This window comes from Amblyraja radiata, chromosome 6, assembly GCF_010909765.2.
Source record: "Amblyraja radiata isolate CabotCenter1 chromosome 6, sAmbRad1.1.pri, whole genome shotgun sequence".
Lineage (NCBI taxonomy): Eukaryota > Metazoa > Chordata > Chondrichthyes > Rajiformes > Rajidae > Amblyraja > Amblyraja radiata.
Genome location: NC_045961.1, coordinates 24,049,164 through 24,063,374, shown reverse-complemented (window position 1 = coordinate 24,063,374; position 14,211 = coordinate 24,049,164). Strand labels below are relative to the sequence as shown.

General features: G+C 43.6%; 1 protein-coding gene across 2 annotated transcripts in view; it reads left to right on the top strand.

Moving 5' to 3' along the window:
* The window catches only part of diaph3 (diaphanous related formin 3), a 474,403-nt gene that overhangs the window by 279,973 nt on the left and 180,219 nt on the right, over positions 1–14,211 (top strand). For both annotated transcript variants that reach the window (XM_033022314.1, XM_033022313.1), the window contains one exon: positions 9,625–9,754. In XM_033022314.1, the coding sequence (XP_032878205.1) occupies positions 9,625–9,754 (130 nt within the window). The remainder of the gene's footprint in view (positions 1–9,624; positions 9,755–14,211) is intronic.

The window sequence follows — 14,211 nt, the reverse complement described above, 5'->3', positions numbered from 1 at the left end:
AAAAATCGAGGATCCAATTGCATAGGTTAGACCTGACTCCAAGTTCTACGAGTTTTTAGATGAGCTTGGATGGGATAATGGTATTGAATGCTGACCTGTGAGTTTAGTGAAAGAGACTGAAGGAAATCTCATGAGAAAGATGGGAACACATTCAAAGTAGGCATAGCGGGAAGAGATTCCCTCTTCAAGGCTACCGTGGAACCTGCTTCCACCACATCTGCAGAAACTATATCCTAGATTCCAAGGACACTTTGTATTTCCAAAAAAAATCCTAATTTCCTCGTAATTCTCTCTCCCTTTATTTTATACCCATGATCTTTGTATCATAGGCAACAGCCTGTCATTATTCATTCTGTCCAGATCCCTTAATCATTTTATACACTCAATTAAATCACACCTCAGCCTCCTGTTGACCAATGAAACCAGTCCCAGCCTCTCCAATCTATCTGGTATTCCTGGTTACTCAACCCAGGAAACATTCTCATCAATATCGTCTGGAACCTGTCACCAGAATATTCTTGAGTTATGCCTCTCCTATCTAAATAGTTTAAAAAATATAATTCAGGGGTTTTCCTTATTTGGCAAGGGAAATATTGGATGCTTGTTATTATGATTTCTCAAGTCTTACACCTTGATTTTCTTTTCTTATTTGAGGTTGAATGAGTTCAATTCTTTCTCAAATTGAAACATTATCCAATCCACTGTCAGAATGTGTACCTAAAATATTACCATCAATTTCATTGATCTGAAATGGCAGCCATGTTTGATACTTAACATTCTCAGCAGTGTAAAAATATAATCTTCATATAAATTAAGGGTCATAGTCACTGAATATGTTTATTTTTCATATTGATAGAGAGGATTACGCCGTGCACAAACTTAATGTTAAAATATTTAGTTTCATATTTTACATTATGAATAATTGGTAGAAAGTAGAAGGGACACTAACAATGAATAATGTTATATCTGTCCATGAGTTGGAATAAAATCTCACCAAAGGAGAATTTCTGTCTTTCTGTGTAGCAAAACTGTAAACTTATGCATTAAAAAATGCTACTTAATTCTCAGGTTATAATATACCTAATGAACAGTTGAAACTGGATTCAAAGTTAGAGTTTGTGTGATGTGTTCCTGTTTCCACTACCAACACCCCTGACCCGCTATCCATAAGAATAGAATAGAATAGAATGCCATTTTATTGTCACTATACACATGTACAATGAGATTAAAAGCAGCTAGTACTCAGTGGTGACTTGTAATTAGTTCAAAAAACAAAAAACAAAACAAAAGGGGGGGGGGGGGGGGGGGGGGGGGATAAGGTGCACAGCTCTGTGGCGCTATATACATATCTATAAAAAGACAATGGGTGAATAGAGTGAATAAATAGGATTCCTATATACAGTATGGGTTATTGCACATATTAAAAAATTACAGTTACAGTACAAATTACAGTAGGTGGATAGATGGAAGTCCGGGGGTTAGGCTGTGAAGTCAGTACATGTGTGAGTTCAAAGAGGTTATGGCTTTTGGAAAGCAACTGTTCTTGAGTCTATTTGTCCTTATTCTGATGCACCTATAGCGCCTCCCTGAGGGCAGCAGGTCGAACAGGCCAAATGCAGGATGGGAGCTGTCCTTGGTGATGTTCTTCGCCCTGCTGAGGCAGCGGGAGGAGTAAATGTCCATCAGGGAGGGGAGAGGGCAGCCAATGGTCTTCTGTGCTGCCCTAACTACCCTCTGAAGCCTCTCCCTGTCTGCCATGGTGCAGCTGCCATACCATGCTGTAATGCAGTATGTCAGCAGGCTCTCAATGGACGAGCGGTAGAAGGTCAGCAGCAGGTTGGAGTCCAGGTTGTGCTTCCTGAGGACCCTCAGGAAGTGCAGCCGCTGCTGAGCCTTCTTGTTGACCGCTGTGATGTTGTCTGTCCAGGAGATGTCAGCGGAGATGAGGATGCCGAGAAACCGGAAGGTGTAGACCCTCTCCACACACTCGCCGTTGATGTATAGGGGGTCTAAGTCGGTGCTGTGCCTCCTGAAGTCGACAATGAGCTCTTTTGTTTTCTTGGTGTTCAGAGCCAAGTTGTTTTCTGAGCACCAGGCTGTCAACTTCAGGACTTCCTCTCTATAGGCTGCCTCGTCTCCCCTTGAGATGAGTCCGACTACTGTAGTGTCGTCAGCAAACTTGACGATGCGGTTGTTGTTGTGGGCCGGACTACAGTCGTGGGTGTAGAGACAGTGTAGGAGGGGGCTTAGCACACAGCCCTGTGGGGAGCCGGTACTCGACATGCGAGTGGAGGAGAGGTGGGGGCCGAGTCTCACAGTCTGGGGCCGGTTGGTGAGGAAGTCCTTTATCCAGGCACATGTGAGAGTGGGGATGCCGAGAGTGACCAGTTTGTCGATGAGAATGTCCGGAATGATAGTATTGAAAGCTGAGCTGTAATCCACAAAGAGCAACCGGACGTAGCTCTGCCCCTGCTCCAGGTGGCTCAGCACAGAGTGGACAGCTACGGTGATGGCGTCTTCTGTGGATCTGTTTGGGCGATAGGCGAATTGGTGGGGGTCGAAGTCTGGAGGGAGATAGTCCTTGATGTGCTGGAGGACCAATCTCTCGAAGCACTTCGTGATTACCGGAGTGAGGGCCACGGGACGGTAATCATTTAGGCTGGTGATGGGAGACTTCTTCGGCACTGGGACGATTGTGGCTGATTTTAGGCAGGACGGGATAACTGCCTGGTCCAGGGAGAGGTTGAAGATTCTGGTGAAGATGCCGGTGAGCTGGTGGGCACACGCTTTAAGCACCCTACCAGGCACTCCATCCGGGCCGGCAGCCTTCTTGGGGTTCACTGCCAGGAGCACCCGTCTGACATCGTTCTCCCTTACAGTGAGTGGAGTAGCACAGGAGCCAAGTGAGGGTGGGAGCAGGCCTGTAGCAGATGGGTGCTGCTGTTGTGATGTTTCAAAGCGGGAAAAGAAGCAATTTAGCTTCTCTGCCAGCAGCGCACTCAGGTCTTCTGTCGTTGTGGCACAGCCTCTGTAGTTTGTGATGTCATCGCGGGCTCTGAGGAGTGTGCGGACCTGGCTGGACATCCAGGGTTTCTGGTTTGGGAAAACCCGAATGTTTTTGTCCACAGTCACGTTTCCGATGCAGAACTTGATATAGTCCAGTACCGTTCCTGTGAAAGTTTCCAGATCCTGGTGTTTGAATATGTCCCAGTTTGTCTGTATAAAGCAGTCCTGTAGTTTGGAGAGTTCATTTTCCGGCCAGGTTGTAACAGACTTTATGGTGGGCCTGGCACTGCGTCTGAGGGGGGTGTAGGCTGGGGAGAGCAGGAGGGAGAGAGGATCTGACTGGCCGAGTTGGGGGAGGGGAATGGCTCTATACGCGTGCTTGATATTGGTGTAGACATGATCCAGCGTGTTCTCCCCTCTAGTAGAACACTTGACATGTTGATAACATTTCGGCAGTACAGTCTTCAAGTTGGCCCCTGCAATTATGTGAACACCTTCGGGGTGTGCCCGCTGCTGTTCGGTAATGGTGTTCAGCAGGAGAGAGAGCGCCGTGTTTACATTGGCGTCGGGTGGAATATACACAGCCGTGACAATCACTACTGTTAGTTCTCTCGGTAGAAAAAAAGGCCGGCCTTCTTACAGACATGTACTCAAGATCAGGGGAACAATGTTTGTCTATGATTGTCCCGTTGTTGCACCAGTTCTCATGCACGTAGATACAGAGGCCCCCTCCCCTACTCTTACAGGAGTCCATAGTCCTGTCCCCGCGGAGCAGAAAGCGTCCTGCTAGCTGCATGCTAACATCAGGTATTCCCGGGTGAAGAGCCAGGTTTCGGTGATAATCAAAACACAGCAGTCACGAACATATCGATTTCCAGCGAGTTGTAATTCCAGGTCATCCATTTTATGAACCAGGGATTTGGCATTGGAGAGATACAGGCTCGGTAGAGGTGGCTTATGTGGTTGTTTTCTTAGCCTTAGCAAAACACCGGACCTGCGGCCTCGCTTCTGCTTCCTCTCCCTCCTCCGTCTGCGCCGCCTCCTAAGCTATTCAGTCAGGAAACATAATGCTATAACTTCGTTTTGTGACCTGATTAATGACAGGAGAATGAAAACACCATTCCACCTCACAATTAAACAAATCTATTGCCTAATTTAAATGTCATGCAAAGGCAAATGAAATATTCCAATTCAAGCAACGTTTTGATAGAATAATGAAGTAGTATGTTGGTGACAAGTTATAAGAATTCATGTGAAATTATATACATATTCTCAATTATTACATATTCTCAATTCTTGAAACCACCGATTAATATTTAAACCACATCCATCTATCTGGGTTAGGAAAATGTTTTCTATTTTTTGTTAGCTGCGTGTAAGTGCAAAGTAGAACAATGTTTCATGAGGATGTAGGATGGATCTTTTAATGTAAGGAGAACAAAGCAAGGCTGAAAATCATTTTATAGTTCATGTCATAGGAGCATAATTAAGTAAAGATTGTTAAGGGTTTGGACACTCTAGCGGCAGGAAACATGTTCCCGATGTTAGGGGAGTCCAGAACCAGGGGCCGCAGTTTAAGAATAAGGAGTAAGCCATTTAGAACGGAGACAAGGAAACACTTTTTCTCACAGTCTGTGGAATTCTCTGCCTCAGAGGGCGGTAGAGGCAGGTTCTCTGGATGCTTTCAAGAGAGAGCTAGATAGGGCTCTTAAAAATAGCGGAGCCAGGGGATATGGGGAGAAGGCAGGAACGGGGTACTGATTGGGATGATTAGCCATGATCACATTGAATGGCGGTGCTGGCTCGGAGGGCCAAATGGCCTACTCCTGCACCTATTATCTATTGTCTATAATTCGGCCATCAAGTCTACTTCGCCATACAATCATGGCTGATCTATCATTTCCTCTCAATCCTATACTCGTGCCTTCTCCCCATAACCTTTGACACCCTTACTTCACTGTTCAAAAAGGAACTGCAGATGCTGGAATATCGAAGGTACACAAAATTGCTGGGGAAACTCAGCGGGTGCAGCAGCATCTATGGAGCAAAGGAAATGGGCGACGTTTCGGGCCGAAAACCTTCTTCAGACTGATGGGGGGTGGGGGGGGGAGAAGGAAGGAAAAGGGGAGGAGGAGGAGGAGCCCGAGGGCGGGCGGATGGGAGGGTGGGAGGAGACAGCTAGAGGGTTAAGGAAGGGGAGGAGACAGCAGGGGCTAGCAAAATTGGGAGAATTCAATGTTAATGCCATCCGGACGCAAGGTCCCCAGACGGAATATGAGGTGCTGTTCCTCCAATTTCCGCTGTTGCTCACTCTGGCAATGGAGGAGACCCAGGACAGAGAGGTCGGATTGGGAATGGGAGGGGGAGTTGAAGTGCTGAGCCACCGAGAGTTCAGGTAGGTTATTGCGGACTGAGCGGAGGTGTTCGGCGAAACGATCGCCCAACCTACGCTTAGTCTCCCCGATGTAAATCAGCTGACATCTAGAGCAGCGGATGCAGTAGATGAGGTTGGAGGAGATACAGGTGAACCTTTGTCGCACCTGGAACGACTGCTTGGGTCCTTGAATGGAGTCGAGGGGGGAGATGAAGGGACAGGTGTTGCATTTCTTGAGGTTGTATCTCCTCCAACCTCATCTACTGCATCCGCTTTTCAATTACGGTCACCCTGCTATAGGAAAGATGTTGTAAAGCTGGACAGAATGCAGAGAAGATTTATGAGGATATTGCCAAGACTTTCTTCACTGTTCTTGTTCTGCAGACAGATGCAGAGGTTGGACAGGCTAGGCGTTATTACTTGGAGTGCAGGTGGATGAGGGATGATCTTATAGAGATGAATAAGATCATGGGGGTTATAGATAGGGTAGGTGCACAGAGTCTTTTACCCAGAGAAGGGGAATCAAGAACCAGAGGACATATGTTTACGGTGAGATGGGAAAGATTTAATAGGAACCTAAGGGACAACTTTTTCATGGAACGAGCTACCAGAGAAAGTCGAAGTCAATTTTATTCATCACATGCACCTGAAGGTGCAGTGAAATGAATTGGCCAGCAGCAATACACTTAAAAAGAACACACAATACACAATAAAATGTAACACAGACATCCACCACAGCATTCTTCACTGTGGTGGAAGGCAACAAAGTTCAGTCAGTCCTCCTCCTTTCTTCACCCATGGCCGGGCCCATCAACCCTCCGTAGTGGCCGCTATGGACGGCCCGATGTACAGGCCCTCTCGTCAGGATGATTGAAACTCCGACGTCGGGACGGTCGAACACACTCCGCGGCTTGGAGGTCCCCAATTGGTACTTTCCTACCGGAGACTGCGGCTTCAGGATGTTATAGGCTGCAAGCCGGCGGTCGGAGCTCTTCCCCGGCGACCCCCGGCAAGGGATCCTAGACTCCGGACGGTAAGTCCACGCCACGCCCGCGGCTAGAAGTTCCGCAGACCACAGATCATTAAGTCAGCAGGCCAGCGATCGGAGCACTCCCCTCAGGCGACCCCCGGCAAGGGTTCGCTCGCTCCGCGATCGAAAGTCCACGCTGCGCCCGCTGCCGATGCTCCGTGACCCGACTCCGGGAAAGGCCGCTCCAATCCACGGTGTTAGGACGCGAGGGAGGTGACATGGAAAACGTCACCTCTTCGTGGATGAGGCGACCAAAAACGGTTCTCCCCATTTCCCTCCCCACACAAGACACACCGAGAGACACCCAAACCAACACTAGACACACCAAAAAAGGCGAAATAATGAACACGCTGCCAGCAGGGCAGCCGACTCATAGCGCGCAGTTGGGCTGAAGAGCCTGTTTCCATGCTGTTTGACCCTTTTGAAAAGAGCTATACTCTCAGTTTAACGTTTTGGCTGAAAGGGAGGTGGAAAATTCCATCATGGATAATTATTTGATCTTGTAGTTTATTTACCAGTCTGACTTAATTTAAATCTAATTGGTCATTACATAATTTCAGTCTTATGGGGACATGTTCCTGTTTTTTCCTCATGCCATGCGGGCATAACGGTACACCAAATGCAAGAGCATCAAGCAGGTGAAATATTTGTTTGTAGAAGCTCTGCATTTTTCTCATCTGAATCTGTGAATTAGACTTTTTAAATATATAGAGATCAGTTGTGCGCATGGAAAAAGTCAGTAGAATTCTACTGAATGTTTTCCAAATCCTAAATTGCTATCTTCTGTGGCTCTTTGAATAATTTACTATCTTTTTAATTACATTTTTAACTCCAAAGTTATTAAGAGTTAAGGGGAAGATCTGATAGAATTCTTAATAATGATGGAATGTTATGATAAGATAACTAGGGAATGATTTGCTTCCACCAGTCTACAACACATTTGAGCTAATGGGATAATCAATCTAAGAGAAAGAAGATCTTTAAGTGGAAGGTGGTTAGGTTTTGCAAATCATTGGTAGTTGCTGCTGAACCAGAGTCGATAAACTACAAAGAGATTTAAAAGATAGGAAACAAACCTATGGGATTAGGCCGATCAGCCATGATCACAATGAATGGCGGTGCTGGCTCGAAGGGCCAAATGGCCTCCTCCTGCACTTATTTTCTATGTTTCTATGGATAGGAACTCATGGGGGGGGGGGGGAATGCATCTTTGGGAACAAAAGGCGACTTTCGATTTGTTTTTAACCTGGGAAAGTTGGAAAGCTTTAGAAACATAGAAAATAGGTGCAGGAGTAGGCCATTCAGCCCTTCGAGCCAGCATCGCCATATGATTATGGCTGATCATCCAACTCAGTATCCTGTATCTGCCTTATCTCCATACCCCCTGATCCCTTTAGCCACAAGGGCCACATCTAACTCCCTCTTAAATATAGCCAATGAACTGGCCTCAACTACCTTCTGTGGCAGAGAATTCCACAGATACAGAGAATTCCACAGATTTAGAGATGATTTGAGGCTGCATGTAAGAAATGAAAGGCTAGTTTTCTAACTCACTGTGCTGATCTGAATGGTAAAGCTATTTAATCAATGTTAAAGCTCCAGCTTTACTTCCTATCAAACCTGTCAAGGATGTTTCTTGATGAGACATAAGTACAATTGTGCCTGAAACCTCACCACACATCTCCGGGGTGCAGAGGGCCGGCAAGAATGCAAGTAGGCGGGATTCATGACTGGTAGAGTAGAGTCCAGATAGATATGGCCTTTCAAATTATTTGCTTGGTGGGAATCTTGATATGCGTAAATCAGTAGCCACAATTACAACAACCTATCATAACAAGCTTTAGGAGTTCTACAGAAATGCAAATTCTTTCTTAGTTTTAACATTGGGGATATTAAGTGAAGAGATTTATAAAGCTATTGATCAGGTTACTTATGGCACAATAGATGAACATAGGTCTGAGGTATTTTTATGTTTGAATTAAATGTTTTATTTTAAGTCACCCAAGTATAGATGCTGGTTCCATAAATTCAGAATATTTGTTGAATGAGTACTTGTTCATCATCATCATCATTCTTTTATAGCTAAATTAATTCCAGAGGATGTTGTATACTACTCATCCCTTCCCACCCAAATCACCCCCTCCCCAGGTACTTTCCTCTGCAGCCGCAGGAGGATGCAACACCTGTCCCTACACCTCCTCCCTTGACTCGGACAAGGGACCCTGACAGTCTTTCAGATGGGGCAAAGGCTCACTTGCACTTCCTCAAACCTCATCTACTGTATCCACTGTTCCAAATGTGGACTCCTGTATATCGGCAAGACCAAGTGCAGGCTGGACGATTGTTTTGCTGAACACCTTCGCTCAGTCCACCTTAGCCTACCCAATCTCACAGTTGACAAACACTTTAACTCCCCTTCCCATTTCCATACTGACCTTTCTGTCCTGGGCCTCCTCCACTGTCAGAATGAGGCCAAACACAAATAGGAGGAACAACACCTCATATTTCGCTTGAGCAGCATACAACCCAGCGGTATGACTATTGATATCTCTGACCAAGTAACGCTTGCATTCCCTCTCTGTCCCTCTCCCACCCTAGTCAGTACTAGTTTCATTGATGTGTTGCTTTGTTACGCTGTTTTTATCCATTCGTTATCACCTTCTCCACAGCCAACAATGGATCATTGTGGGTTCCATCTTCCCTCGATCATCTGGCTGGTTTAATTTGTTCATTGCATACCTTTCATTCATTTGTTCTTTGTACCTTTTATATCTCTAGTTTCCCACTCCCCTGATTCTCAGTCTGAACAAGGTTCTCGACTCACCTATCCCTTTTCTCCAAAGATGTTGTGGACCCGCTGAGTTTCTCCAGCAGTTTGTGTCTATCTTTGGTGTAAACCAGCATCTGCAATTCTGGTAATTGCTGACAATAAATCCAGAAATATGTCAAGGATTCTGACCTTCGGATGAAAAATCTAAAAGTTTAGATTTGTTTAGTGTTAGGAAAAGTTAAAAGAGATGTAAGTTTAAAATGTACCCTGAAAATTTATAAGAAGTTATGGATTTGAGCTTATCTTCCTTCTTCAAATGTAATTGATGTAAACAAATTTGTTGGTATAACAATATTAGTGTGTTTAAAATGATTTATTAACACTAAATGCCATATGATTGAAGCATTCTTAAATTAAAAGAACACTGCTTTTTATGATCCTCAGCTGAATGATACAAAATCATCAGACCAGAAAATCACATTTCTACATTTCCTAGCACAAGTTTGTGAGGAGAAATATTTAGATGTTTTGAATTTTACGGATGATCTACAACATGTGGACAAGGCTGCAAAAGGTACATATTTACATTTGGCATTCCAATCTCACAAAGAATATTGTCAACTAAAGATGGGAAATACATTTCAAATATCATGTTTTAAATACTTGGTGATTGTTAAAAATGCTTCATTTAATTTTGAACAGGTTTGTTTGAAAAATGGGATCATGTAAGCAATGTAAAATAGTATTAATCATGTAAAATTGAAAAATGGTGAATAATTCAATGAGCATTTCCCACTACAATTCATGTATGTTTGTGCAATATTAATTTTAATTCCTGCAGCTGAAATCGTGAGTGAATTACCATACTTTTCATGTATATCAGTGAAACTTCAGAATGCTTACCTCTCCCACCTGCTGCATTGTGAATTGAAATGTCATTTCCGGCATGGTTTGTTTCCTTGTTGATATGCATGTTGTAGGAATTGCAGTCTGTAAGTACATTGCAGTTTATTTAGTTTGGTATAATAATAAACTGTAATATACTTTTTTTAAATGTGCCACACCTTTAAAAGAAGTGAACGGTGTTTTTCATTCACTGATTGTTTTGTGGAGTATTTCTATTAATTTCTAGGTTGTTTGATAAGTAGAATGGGCAATGCTCATTTTTAATGCATCATTCTTTTATTAGAAGGCATGACAGTGTGGTGCATCTTGAGGCAATTGAAATTAGGTCTGTTCTGATGTGGTTTGGGACCATTTGCTTCTCAGAGGCTGGAAAGACTTGAAGAAATTTCACAGAGATGCTGGCACTTAATGCCCGTTTCAAAAATCCTGGTTCTATAAGTGGCAGCTAATTTTATAGTTGGATTATTTGCATGCTTGTGACATAAGTTCGCGAAAACATCAGGCATGTAAACCCTAAACCTTAATTTAGTACTGCCTTTTAACATTTTTATATACTGATTTCAACAACAATCCTTATTGGGAAGGGGAAAATGTTTGGATGGATATCCAATAGCATTGCCTTTCATTCTAGACAATTATGGGCACCTTGATCATAGATTCATACAGCATGGAAATAGGCCCTTCAGCCCAGCTTCCCCATGCCAACCAAGATGCCCCATCTACACTTGTCCCACCTGCCCTGGATAGAATTAAGGAATTGTAAAGGTAAGAAGACATTAATGGGAGTTATCTACAGGCCCTCAAACAGTAGCTTGGATATATGGTGCAAGTTGCAGCAGGAGTTAAAATTGGCATGTCTGGATCTGGATCTGGATGTAGTACACTGAAAAGCTCTAGGTAGAGCATCACTCAGCACTGTACATTTAAAAACAAATTTTATCAAGCCAATTAACGTACAAACCTGTACGTCTTTGGAGTGTGGGAGGAAACATAAGATCTCGGCGAAAACCCACGCAGATCACGAGGGGAACGTACAAACTCTATACAGACAGCACCTGTAGTCGGGATCGAACCTGAGTCTCTGGCGCTGCATTTTGCTGTAAAGCAGCAACTCTACCGCTGCGCCACGAAGGTAACAAAGGTAATGTCACAGTGGTTATTGGAGATTTTAATATGTCGGTAGACTGGGAAAATCAGGTTGATTCTGGACCCCCAAGAAAGGGAGTTTGTAGAGTACCTCCGAGATGGATTCTTAGAGCAGCTTGTACTGGAGCCTACCAGAGAGGAGGCAATTCTGGATTTAGTGTTGTCGAATAAACCAGATCTAATAAGGGAACTCAAGGTAAAGGAACCGTTAGGAGGTAGTGACTATAATATTATAAGTTTTAATCTGCAATTTGAGAGTGAGAAGGTTAAATCAGAAGTGTCAGTGTTGCAGTTGAACAAAGGGGACTATGAAGGCATGAGAGAGTTGCTGGCCATGGTCGACTGGAAAAGGATCCTAGCAGGAATGACGATGAAACAGCAATGGCAGGAAATTCTGGGCATAATCCAGAAGATGCTGGATCATTTCATTCCAAAGAGGAAGAAAGATTCTAAGGGGAGTAGGAGGCATTCGTGGCTGACAAGGGAACTTAGGGATGGAATAAAACTATAAGAAAAGGGGTATAACATAGCAAAGAGTAGTGGGAAGCATGAGGATTCGGAAACTTTCAAAGGACAACAGAAGGTAACAAAAAACGCAATACGGGATGAAAAGATGAAGTACGAGGGTAAGCTGGCCAAGAATATAAAGAAGGATAGTAAAAGCTTCTTTAGGTATGTTAAGAGAAAAAGATTAGTAAAGACAAATGTGGGTCCCTTGAAGGCAGAAAAGAGTTAGATAGAGCTCTAGGGGCTAGCGGAATCAAGGGATATAGGGAGAAGGCAGGCACGGATTACTGATTGTGGAAGATCAGCCATGATCACAATGAATGGCGGTGCAGACTCGAAGGGCCAAATGGCCTCCTCCTGCACCTATTTTCTATGTTTCTATGCCCGTGTTAGGTCCATATCCCTCGAATCCTTTCCTACTCAAGTACCTGTCTAAATGCATTTTAAATGTTGTTATAGTACCTGCCTCAACTACCTCGTCTGGTAGCCCATTGCATATACCCACTGCATCTGTAGAAAATGCTGCCCCTCGGGTTCCTATTAAATCTTGTTCCTCTCATCTTGAACCTTTGTCCCCTGATATTTGATTCTCCTTCGCTGGGCTTTTGCTCTAACTTTTTTCCTCATGATCTTATACACCTCGCTAAGATCACTCCACATCCTCCTGCACTCCAAGAAATAAATTCCTAACCTCTCCCTGTAGCTCAGGCCCTCAAGTTCTGGCAACATACTGGTAAATCTTATTTGCACTCTTTACAGCTTAACACCAACCTACCGAGAGCAGGATGACCAAAACAGAACACAATACTCCAAATGTGTCTCACAACATCTTGTACAACTTTAACATAACATCCCAACTTCTACATTCAGTACACTGACTGATGAAGGCCAATGCACCAAAATCCTTCTTGACCACTCTATCTACCTGTGTTGCAACTTTCAGGGAACAATGTACCTGCAAACCAAGATTCCTCTGCTCTACAACACTCCCCATGCCCTTCTATTCACTATGAGGTCCTGCCCTGGTTTGATTTCCCAAAATGCAACACTTCACCCATATCTGCATTAAACTCCATCAGCCATTCCTCACCCCATTTGTCCAACTGATCAAGATCCTACTGTAATTTTTGATAATCATCTGCGCCATAACAATACTACCCACTTTAGTGTTATCTGCAATCTTGCTAATCATGCCTTCTGCATGTTAAAATATAATCAGTTCATCATGCAGGTATATCAATACTGGCATGTAATAATCTATCAATTCTCTATTTGATTCCATTTAAATCAAATAGCTCCATTGTGGCTCATGAATCTTGCCTTCTGCATGTTAAAATAGAATTAGTTCATCATACAGGTATATCAATACTGGCATGTAATAATTTATCAATTCTATATTTGATTTCATTTAAATCAAATGGCTCCATTGTGGCTCATGAATCTTGCAGCACTGAGGGAGTGTTCCATCCAATTTGAAAAGGGTATCCATTTAATCGCAGCCTTCAAATCTGTCCTGTCCTCTAACCAGTCTGAAGAAGGGTCTCAACCCGAAACGTCACCCATTCCTTCTCTCCAGGGATGCTGCCTGTCCCACTGTGTTATTCCAGCTTTTTGTGTCAATCTTTGGTTTAAACCAGCATCTGCAGTTCCTTCTTACACACTGTCCTGTTTATAGATAAGTAGAACTCCCTTTTAAAAGTTAGTTGGATCTGTTTCCACTGTCCCTTCAGGTGGTTTATTCTAGATCACGACAGCTTATTTTGTGGAAAAATAACTCTACTTAACCTCCCTGGGTAGAAATAACTGTACCTTAGAGCTCGGACAATTTTAATTTCCCAAGAAACACTGTTTTTTGCTAAAAAATTATCTGTACCTTTATGTATGCCAGAAATGGGATACAAATTTGGTGGAATTATATTCTGTTAAATTATCTGGACATGCAGCTTGAAATCCTCCCAATGTTCATTGAGAATATTTCCCACCCTGCGTTTTATATTAGTTCACTTGAAGTTGTAACAATGTTTTATATTGTCTCCTAATCTGAGGAAAGACATTCTTGCCATAGAGGGAGTACAGAGAAGGTTCACCAGACTGATTCCTGGGATGTCAGGACTTTCATATGAAGAAAGACTGGATAGACTCGGCTTGTACTCGCTAGAATTTAGAAGATTGAGGGGGGATCTTATAGAAACTTACACAATTCTTAAGGGGTTGGACAGGCTAGATGCAGGAAGATTGTTCCCAATGTTGGGGAAGTCCAGAATAAGGGGTCACAGTTTAAGGATAAGGGGGAAATCTTTAAAGACCGAGATGAGAAAAACATTTTTCACACAGAGTGGTGAATCTCTGGAATTCTCTGCCACAGAAGATAGTTGAGGCCAGTTCATTGGCTATATTTAAGAGGAAGTTAGATGTGGCCTTTGTGGCTAAAGGTATCAGGGGGTATGGAGAGAAGGCAGGTACAGTATACTG